Below are 11,425 nucleotides of genomic sequence, written 5' to 3' on the forward strand. Positions count from 1 at the left end.
TACTCTAGATTCAAGATAGTTTATGCCCTATGTCATTGATAGTTTTTTGTTTTGAAAATGGACGATGAAGGTCCTTGAATGTGACTTGTCTTATTGCGTAAAGATGGAGGAAGTTTTTTTTTTTTTTTTTTAACAAACCAGGATGAGATATTAACACAAAGAAAGGAACTACTCCAAACATTGACATAATGAAGGGCTGGACCGAACTCTTTTAATGTTTTTGGCCCTTTTGACACGATTTGCTATGTATACCCACATATAGCACAAAGATTTTTACATACACCATCCCCGTAAAAAAATTGGTTGTTCTTAATAATGTGCCAAAAAAATATTATCAAAGAAATTGGTGATATTTTTTGGGCCATTTGTTCTTAATAATGTGTCTCACAAATATTAAAAATATTGGTGATACTTATTATCCAAGAAATTGAGATAATTTTCATAACAAAAAAAAAATTATATTTTAGTTGAAAACATGCCTACTTGAGAAATTAATCTTAATCTTGTTTTTTAAAGGTTCCAAAAAATAAATTACATCGATATAGTAATGTCAACTTTCTTGAATTGATTGAAAGGATTCTAGAATTGAATTTGATTATGGAAGATCACGTGAGACACATTCTTGATCATGAAACCAATGTGAAACATATTTGAGATCATGTGGTCCACTTAGTTTTTTTTGTTTTTTTGTTTTCTTATTCTTTTTTATATATAGTTGTATTTGACATACGATGTTTTAGGGTGCCAGCATAACTATGATATCAACTTTTAAAATTAATGTATGTCTCATCAATTTCAATGAGGTAATTTCTTATCATAAGTGTGGTAAAATTATTGATATAAATTATTAAGTGTGCTAAATCAAAGATACGCTTTTAACAACGGTCGAACATTGATTTTATATCATCATAATGAACTTGTTAGAGATACTTGTAGCATATAAAAAGAGGAATGATGTACTTTTAGTATACAAATGAGTTCTTGTATCTATGAGTTTAACATTGGAGAATTTTCTATCCAAAAATTTAAAATTTAATTAATTATGTGTTGATATACTTTACTTGTTTTGTGTTTTTATTTTTAGGTGCTAAAATTCGAGTTTCTAATCTCCAGGTGCTAAAATTTTAGTCTGTTTCATAGGTACTATTGTTCTCTACTTCTACGATATCTTATTTTGTTTTGGTGTCTATGGAGTATTTGATTTATTTTCAGATGTTGCCTAAAAGAACATTTATTTGGTAGTCAAAAAAATGAAATGAAGAACTAATAAAAATACAACGATGAGCTAATTTTTTTGATGATGTATTATGTAAGAAGCCCTTTTCTCATATTATGTGTAAGACTTGTAAAACTTTAGGAACGACCCTGATAATTTGTAGAACTAAAACATGATGAGTTTAGATGCAATTATTGACTTAAAGTCTCTACCCTCTTTACGTTCTTTTATTTCCTTTGACCGGTGACGAGAGAATGAAGAAGAGCAATGCAAAGGAAAATGAGGGATGAAGCGATCTTAATTAGTGATACTGATGTATATAACTTAGGACAAATTCTATGGTACACCCAACAATTTGAGTGTATTGGTACACCAAATCCTTAAATTAATAGTTAAATGAGTTATTTTTTGTAGGAAAAAAATATTTTCTATCACCTATAATTATAATAACTAAATCTTATTTACCAAAAACGTCAACACAATAAAATTTGATTTTTCTGAATTCATATTACTCATAATAGAGAATTTTGATTATTTTTTACAATAAAATGTAGAAAAATTTAGTATGATTTTTCTAAAAAATGAAATGATGTTTTTTCTTATAAAATGATATTTTCTTAAATATATATATATCAACAAACACCTATTTTCTTTCATAAAAAATGATAGTTAATTTATAAAAATTGTAAGCGAGAGTACCGGTACACCTTAATTTACAAATGTACCGTAAAAGTTCCCATAACTTAGTGTATGTGCGACACATAATGTCCAAATATACAAGTTTAGCGAATATCAGGGACGGATCTATGTAGTCCCCTTTGTAAACTCTAGTAATTGCTTATCCAGCATAAAACGCTTGTTCAAAGAAAGTAAAATAATTGGTTAATTGTTCAATAATATATGATTGTATTATTATTATACATCACAAACATTTTTTTTTTGCCATGTTGCTGGAGTCTAGTTCCTTCCGCTATACTCCATTAATGTGCTATAGAGAGTGGTATAAATGAGAAAACCATTTAATATTTTAAAATACGATTAATCATAGAAAACGATTATGATGTATGCTTTTAAAAATAGAGAAATGATATTTGTACAACTAATTTGTGATAACTTTTATACAACTTTCTCTCTCATACTCACATGATGGTCTTATCCTCTCTCTTCTTTTTTCTATCTCCATTGTTTTTGACTAATAAGAAGAGAGAAAAACAAAGTTGTCACTAAAGTTGTCATGAAATGAATGTACAAATATCATTGCTCTTAAAAATATAATGGTGTATATATTGTGCCCCCATTATTCAAAATTTCTGAATCCGTCCCTGACGAATATGGTTCATGACGGAGAATGAAGTGATTAATGAAAAATACATCCAAATAATATTTTTTAGTTCTTTGCAGAGTCTAATTTGCCAATGCATTACACTTTCTTCGACCAAAATGACATTTGACTCATATTTCTACCATTGTATAATATTAAAAATGATCACATCCATTTTATAATGACCTATTTGACCATTTTATACCTATTAAAAAAAATTAATGATATTTGAACAACTTTTTTAATACAATTTTTAGGACAACTTTGTTATGCTCTCTTTTCATTGATCAAAAACAATGGAGAGAAAAAAAGAAAGAGAGAGAATAAGAAGATAATGTGAGTATGAGAGAGAAAATTGTATAAAAATAGTTGTACAAAAATCATTTCTCTTAAAAAAAAATGTATAAATGAAAGGAAAAAACTACTAATCTATTAAATTATTCTTATCAAGATTTACATACTGTTCTTTAAAAAAAAAAAGATTTACATACTGTTCAACATTACCCAAATAAAAAAGTAGACGTTGACTTATAAGTAATATAAGTCTATTAATTTATTTTTGGTGGAAATAAAATCTATCGATCATTTTTTTTGTTGTAAAATCTATTAATTAATGAGTACAACCGGGAAAAACTAAATTAACATTTCATTAAAAAACATTTGATTAAAAAGTGAAAGTATCATATGATTATTTTTTGAAAATAAAAAACATGTTGGACCATGATTCCTTTTTGAAATTTTTTATCACATTCACACATTATTAGTTGTTGGATCAAGAGCAAACTATCTAAATTTTAAGCTCAATAGCAAAGTGCGAAACACAATTCCTTTAAAAAAAAAAAAAATCATCACATTCATACATTCAACCTATATTTATGGTTGAATCAAAAGATTTTAAATCAACTTATTTATTAAAACGAATCAAAAATTACATTTTAATCTATACCGTCTAATTTTGACTCAACAATCGCATATGGGTCCAACACATGTGACATGTTAATGAATTGAATAAAGTTCCCTAAAAAAAAAAATGAATTGAATAAAGTATACGTGTGATGAGAAGGATTAAGACAGCGCGTGGTATCAACAGTAAGAAAACTTGAAAATGTCGTCACTTCACAATGACCCTACCGTAGAAAAATGAAAAAACAAAGCTCAACAACCCATCCACCACCGTATCGTACCTTCTCCGCCAAACATCCAACAACTTTCTAACCACCACCAAAAAGCGCTTATTCCAACCGCGCTTTTTTCATAATCTCAATGGAATCCAAATCTCAACCAATTCTCCCTCCAATGGATCCTCCCGAAGATCTCTCCTCCGTTTGGGACCTCTCTTACCTCCTCGACTTCGATGACGATATTCCACAACTCCCGCCTCTTCCTAACCCTAATCCTACTCCAGAAGAAAACGAGAGGATCCGAAAGCGTGACCCGAGGTTAACTTGCTCCAACTTTCTCGCGGGTCAAGTACCATGTGCATGCCCTGAACTCGATGCTTTGTTAGAGGATAACGGTTTACCAGGAAAGAAACGAGCTCGAACTGCACGCGCGGCTGCATCGGCGCGTTGTCAAGTTCCTGGTTGTGAAGTTGATATCTCTGAGCTTAAAGGCTATCATCGACGGCATAGGGTTTGTTTGCGGTGTGCTAATGCTGCTACTGTTGTTCTTGATGGTGATGTGAAGAGATACTGCCAACAGTGTGGGAAGTAAGATTGATGTTGATTGTTATGATTTTTGCTATTGAAGTTGATTATTGTGAATTTTATGATGATGATGATGTTGATTGGGGATTTTGTTGGCGTTGTTGTAGGTTTCATGTTTTATCGGATTTCGATGAAGGGAAACGGAGTTGTAGAAGGAAATTGGAGCGGCATAATACTCGGAGGAGGAGAAAGGCCGTAGATTCTGCAGTAGGAGTTGATAATGAAGTTCAAACTGTTACTCAAAATGATGATTCCAATTGTGATGGAGAACTAGGAATAGGTTAGTTTATTATATTCACTGATTAGTATCACACTTACACTATGTGCTTGATTGAATCAGCTTATTTATTGGTATAAACACTTGTGACACTGTTTCGGAGAAGTTATGAAAACTGCGTATAACATGATGTTCATAAATTGTTTTTAACTTATTTCTGTCCGCACTATAGGATAACTTATGAAAACAACTTATAGGGTTATACAAAAGCCGTTTGACTTTATCTTATCTTGTGTTAGAAATAGCTTATTCATAAGCGCTTATTATATAAGCTGCAAAATAAACTGTTTGTGCAAACAGGGCATATAACTCTGTCAACTGACAAGTCGATGGTTGAGTAATTGTTTTTTTCCTTCTTCAATATGATAGTATATTCTAATTTAATTTCCATCTGGCTTTATGGATATGTATGGATCTTGCAGATTATTCGAATTTGAGTAGGGAGAATATCGAAAAAAGAGCGTTGCAGGATCATGAAGAAGAACCGGTTGTTAATGGTTCGTCAACACCAGAGACACAGAATATTAATGGTGACAGTGTCGTTTCCTTTGTTGCTTCTGCTGAAACACAAGCGAATATTGGAAAAGATGTTTCCGATCCTTCTAAGTCGCCTTCATATTGTGACAATAAGAGTGATTATTCGTCTATGGTGGGTTGCTCTGCTTGTTTATTTATTGCTTTTATTTCATGTGTTTATTTTTGGTACGAGAAATTGCTGTTGGTGTTTGCTGATTGAAATTTTGCTTGCAGTGCCAAACAGGTCGGGTTTCTTTTAAGCTTTACGACTGGAATCCTGCGGAATTTCCGAGAAGGCTGCGGCTCCAAGTATTTAAAGCATTTTATTACAGTTTAGTATTTCGATTGTGGCAAGATTTTCTGCCAACTACATGCTAGTGACTGATTAACAAGCAGTCAAATGTTTTTGCAGATATTTCAATGGTTGGCAAGTATGCCTGTAGAGCTGGAGGGATATATCCGCCCTGGGTGTACTATCCTGACAATTTTTATTGCAATGCCAAATATTATGTGGATAAATGTAAGGGTTCAACTTGATGTTCTTTATATTATAGTTCTTGTACCATATCTTAAGTGCCCGTTAGGTAAAATGAATGCGTTCTTATTGCATTGGTTAAGTGCCCTGTATTAGACTTTATGGTTCTTCATTATGCTCATTCTCATGGTTGCTAGTTTTGCTACATTGAGATCATGTTTGTTTGTTCTCTAATTAGTTGTGTGCTACTACCTGCGACATTTCTCCACTCCCTCTCTCTGTAATGAATCAGGAATTTCGTTAATTACTAATAAAAAGAATTAAAACCCCGTTTTCAAGTATTTAGTTTTCATTGTATCTGATTGGTCCGTATTTTTTCTTTCCCTTTCTGATTTCTGACTTCATTTTGTCTCTCTTATGGATCAACCAGTTACTCAAAGACCCTATGTATTATGTGCGTGATCTTGCTGCTCCCAGAAATATGCTATCTGGAAGAGGAACCGCTCTAATTCATCTGAATGATATGATCTTCCGTGTAATGAAAGGTTTGTTTCCGTTTCATTTGTATACTTCTTATTTTTGGTTCACTCTTCTCCTAAATTATTTGAGTTGTTTTTCTGGATAAGCATTTTAGAACCTTATTCAGGTTCCTTTTGTTATTTTTAGTTATAGGCTTCAAGTTCTGAGGGAAGCTTTCAATTGTTTAAATTAACTAGTACATTTCATTGATTACAGATGGAATTTCTGTGACAAAAGTCGAGGTAAACATGCAGGCACCTAGGCTTCACTATATTCATCCCACATGCTTTGAAGCAGGAAAACCCATGGAATTTTTTGCCTGTGGAAGTAACTTGCTGCAGCCTAAATTTCGGTATGTAATTTTCACCTCTTCTAAACATCATTTAAACTTTAAAGCATGTTTTTGCATGTTCATTCGACAGACATAAGCATACTTATTTGCATTATATATATATATATATATATATTTGGCAGCTGGGGACCTAATGTAAGGGAAAACACATGCAGGTCACAAGGCAAGTGATAGAAACCAGAACCACACGAAGACAATTAATAGAGAAAACAACTTAGTAACAAAATACAGTGTTCGTATTATTCCTGAAATGATAATATTACAGTGGAACAATATCCTTATTGCCCATAGCTGAGCTGCTACTCTGTCCATATCTAACTATGATTTTCCAAGATACCTTTCTCATACTACTCAATCCCCCATATATTAGAACCCCTCTACGCGATTTCCCCTCTCTCACTCCCCCGCTACTCAATTTTGTAATCTACTTGTCTCCACCTTAAATATAAAAACAAAAGGAATGGAGGGAGTAGCAATTAAAGCTGCATTATTAGTTTCTTAAAAACAATGATTATCTCTGTTCCTAAATATGAGACCCTTGTGAAACCAATTCAAACCTTCTTGTATTAACTATTATTTCACCATAATACCTGTAGTTGCTTCATTTCTCTCTCATGTGAGGATCGAGGAAAGAGGTTTAGTGATGAGCCCAGATACAAATTAACTATGTTAATAATTAATTACATGCAAAAGTGAGATATTGAGTCCCAATAAAGAGTAATTTTGGAAACATAAGACAAATTTTTAACAAATTTAATGCCACAAATCAAATGAACCAATTTTCTTAATCTGTGTAAATTTGCACATGATAGAAAAACCCATTTATCAAAAGGTCTTATATACGAGGATGTAGTTAGTATATGAATGTAGAACATTCCAATTAATTTATGAAGTGTATTTCACATCTAAGTAATGTATCAATAAGTGTACCTAAGGTAACATATCAATCAGTATACCCTTAGGTACTATATATTCTATTGGGGAAAAACACTGCATTACTTGAACTAAATACTAGGTACTATGATTGTAAACATCTTCAGTTGTCCTATCTGGAGTTAAGGAGAGAATATTTTATGCTGCAGAAAGTTAATAAAATGTTTCTGCTCATCACAGCATCAAGTTTTGCGAATAAAACTTCATGTAAAAGGCGATTATTCATATACCTAGCTATATATTTTATTTAGGAATTGAACTTCCTTAGGTTTGCATTCCTATAGCATAATGATAGCACAGTTTAGTAGGTTCTACCTTTTGTTATAATCTTTTTTGGTTTCACTCTGATCTGAGTAAATTTTGGGAAATTTAATTTAATATTATATTTATCATGAAGACATAAATCACTTCGGTTGGCCTGGTGGTGTTGGTTTGGGACATTGGAGTGTGCTCCTTCAAGGACTCAAGTTCAATTCTCCCGGTACCAATTTCGCTGGGCTAGTTTTGCTTATTCAAAAAAATAAATAAATTATATTTATCATATTTGAGTTTTTTGTCTTTTAGTTGACACGTGTTTATGCTCATTTTCAAATGTATCATATTTGTTGAAGCCACTAGAATCGGTATAGTGGTGAGGGGTTTGGGTAGTATGCATGAGGTCATAGGTTCCGACTGCCACCATCGTACACCAAAAAAGATAGTATCATATTTATTCAGCTAGTTTAGATTTTGGTTCACTTGTCAATGTACTTCTGACTGTAATGAGGTGATATTCATGGCAGGCTTCTTGTATCATTTTATGGAAAGTATCTGAAGTGTGAGTATTGCGCTCCGTCTCCACATAACTCGGCTGAAGACAATATTTCTTGTGCTTTTGATAATCAGTTATATAAGATATGTGTCCCTCATATTGAGGAAAATCTCCTGGGGCCTGCATTTATTGAGGTAGTTTTTGACATCTTTTGTTTCCTGAACTATGCATTGACCTCCATTTCTAATTTCCTGCTGGCTATGTTTGATATCACATTGAGAAAGAACATTGACGTTGACCAATACTTATTGTTGCATGTTTTCTTTTAGATTCGTTAACTTCATATACATCTGTTGCAATTAAATTTTGTATGTATGACCTTAAAATTTAACAGTTCATTCTAAAAAATCATCAAACAAATTGAGCAACACTGAAACTTCAATGGGTGCAGCTGAGTACTTTGACCATAAGTATTTAGTTTAACGTGGATGTGTCTTTTTCGTTGGTAATTTCTTTCTATATTTTTTTCTTATTTATTTATTTTTCTGATTTGTGCTGAATTAATTTCTACGCATCAAAAGATAATCATAATGCAACGTGCCAAATTCTAGCATATCCATAGAAAGTCTTCCTGGTATTGAATTTTGCACTGATATCTTATTGGTTCTTTTCATTTAACCTGTTCTTATCTATAGCAAATGAAATTTATCTAAGGAAGCTCTTTGACTAAAAGATGTAGTTATCATGGGAACTTTTGAATTTGGGATTTGCGTTATAAAATTGGGGTTTGGTGATGTTGTATTGAATTGTACTTGATCTGTAAGAAGTAAGAAATTTCTTAATGATTGTAACGTCAAAGCAAGATAAATTGCCCGAACCTTTTATTTGATGTGATTTTGGAGGTAGCTATAACCCTGATTAAATTTCACTTATAAATTGTTTATATCAAAATGGTTATTTTCCCCCTTTTTGTTTCATCATACTTCTTTTTCTTTCTGTAGGTTGAGAATGAGTCTGGTTTATCAAACTTTATTCCTGTACTTATTGGGGATAAAGAAATTTGCACTGAATTGAAGATATTGCAACAAAAACTAGACGCTTCTCTCCTTTCTAAACAATTTCGGTCTGCATCTGGTAGTTCTATTTGTAGCTCATGTGAAGCTTTTGTACATATTCACACATCATCATCAGACTTGCTTGTAGATATAGCATGGTTACTTAAAGACCCTACTTCAGAAAATTTTGACAGAATGGTATCTGCTTCACAGATTCAAAGATATTGCTATTTGTTGGATTTTCTAATATGCAATGATTCAACTATCATCTTGGGAAAAATATTGCCAAATTTGATAAGCATAACGAAAAGCATGAAATCCAATATAAGTGATGTTGACATGGACCAACTGCTGAAGGGCATGTGTAATGCTAGAGATGCTATTTGTCGGAAAGGTGGAGGTATAGTTTTGAACTCCAAAATGGAAGGCTTCAAACCTGCTCAGTGCAGTTCCCAAAATGCCAAGCTATCAGTTGTTGAAGTTAACAGTCAGGTAAGAGCTATTAATTCTGTTTCATTCCCATGATAATGTCATTAATTATTTTTTAGCTTTTAGATTAGATACTCCGCGTTTTACTTCATGATATTTTTTTTTACTATACAATCGAAAATAAAACCTAGTGGGCCATGCATTTATGTCAACTATAGATGTCTCTCTCAATCTAAGGAGCCCAACTCCAGTAGTCCAAACCGGTGGCAATGTGAATGAAATTGTTGGAGAATACTTTAAGCATTTTACTGTATCTGACTTCAAATATTTTAGTACACGTTGTATTTGACTATATTCATAACTGTCGAACTTGTTACACTACTTCCTATCCTCAATTCGTTATTTTTATTTTTATTTTTTTGAAGATTTAAAGCCATTTCTTCCACATATATTTTTAGCTCAAGAGTATGTTTTGAACTATTGACTAAGTTCTCTCGGAAAAATGGTAAAGTAGAATCACACTCTGTTGTCAATAGCAGCCGTGCCCGCCGCTATAGCGAAAAAATCAGGACCACTGCACCAGGCCGCGTCGGCGCGTGTCAGAAGTGGGAAGCGGCCAAAGCGGACCTATAAATAGTAAAACAAAAACTTGTACTAGTTGTATATAACTAGTATTAGCCATTTTCAATTTTGCTATCCCTTTTATTTCATATGATGAATACTTCATGAAATTTTGAGTAATGTTTAAGGTATTTTAGTATTTCTTTTTGAATAATATGGTATCTAGTATTAAATTTATTAGTGGCCACACCACCGAAATAGCGCCCGCACAACGCCCCGCTCCTGCACCGCGCCAATTATTGGGTTGGCCGCGCCGCATTTCCGAATTGACAACAGAGGAATCACATGAAAACAACAAATTTATTTCATCTAGTAAACTCTGTTTTGGACCATGAACAATAGCATGTGTTGGAATTTCCATGCAAAAGATGGAGCAAAGTTCATTTTATGATTCTGCAAATCCTAGTTGGATTGACACGTTTCTTTTACATTGATTTTTGCTTTGCAGGGTATCCAGTTTAGAGCAGATGCAGAGTTGGGAGTTCTGAGCAGTCTCGCTTCTGATGAAAAAAATCAGAAGATACCGCTTTTGAAAAGGGATATTATAATGAATATGGAAGAGTTGCCTAAAAGATGTGACCATCAAAATCTTACCCGGGGATTCTTGAGATCTCGACCAACTACTTTTGTGCTTGTATCACTTGTTGTTTGTCTTGCAGTATGTGTATCCGTCTTTCATCATGGGAGGGTTAACGAGTTGGCAGTATCCATTAGAAGGTGTTTGTTCAACCATTGACAAATTTTTCAATTTTTTTGTTTGGTACATATTTGTTGTAACATTAAATAAATAGATGTCATTAGGACAGTAGATGTCATTAGGACAACCATGTTTATTTGTGGATTTTCAATTTAGATTTCCGGGAAAAAGCAACAGGTGCTAATTATGAACCCAATTTTTTGGGTTGAAGGTATAATTAGCATGCTACAAGGTTATTACAACATAATAATACATTTTGTTCATTTTCGGCTTTCGCGGTTTTAAACTTAGCTATGTAATTATGCTAATTTGTGGAAACGTTTAGATACAAGTTTAAGGAAAAAAACATGAACTTAAATTTTTTTGTTATTATCTTGCTGGAATTTTGCAAGCATGCCATGATGAGAAATTCTTAGAAATTTATCAACCATCACACTGTTAAATATTTTGAAAAACGTTTTCTCTTAATGCAATATATGAACAATTCACTACAAATAAATGGCTTAACTGCATTTTAGGTTTCCTTATGCTCGCGAAATTACTTTGTTTTTTTTTTA

The 11,425-nt window shown here is 32.6% G+C and overlaps 1 protein-coding gene across 1 annotated transcript; it reads left to right on the top strand.

Annotated features, from left to right (window-relative positions):
* Nucleotides 1–3,597: 3,597 nt before the first annotated feature.
* On the top strand, nucleotides 3,598–11,176 carry LOC11437830 (squamosa promoter-binding-like protein 7). The gene is made up of 10 exons (XM_013607227.3): nucleotides 3,598–4,246; nucleotides 4,351–4,523; nucleotides 4,943–5,169; nucleotides 5,271–5,345; nucleotides 5,449–5,556; nucleotides 5,942–6,056; nucleotides 6,247–6,382; nucleotides 8,098–8,260; nucleotides 9,068–9,613; nucleotides 10,620–11,176. The coding sequence occupies exons 1-10, from the start codon at nucleotides 3,801–3,803 to the stop codon at nucleotides 10,905–10,907; spliced, it is 2,277 nt and encodes a 758-aa protein (XP_013462681.3). The 5' UTR covers nucleotides 3,598–3,800; the 3' UTR covers nucleotides 10,908–11,176.
* The last annotated feature ends 249 nt before the right edge of the window (nucleotides 11,177–11,425 follow it).

Source organism: Medicago truncatula, chromosome 2 (genome assembly GCF_003473485.1).
Source record: "Medicago truncatula cultivar Jemalong A17 chromosome 2, MtrunA17r5.0-ANR, whole genome shotgun sequence".
NCBI lineage: Eukaryota > Viridiplantae > Streptophyta > Magnoliopsida > Fabales > Fabaceae > Medicago > Medicago truncatula.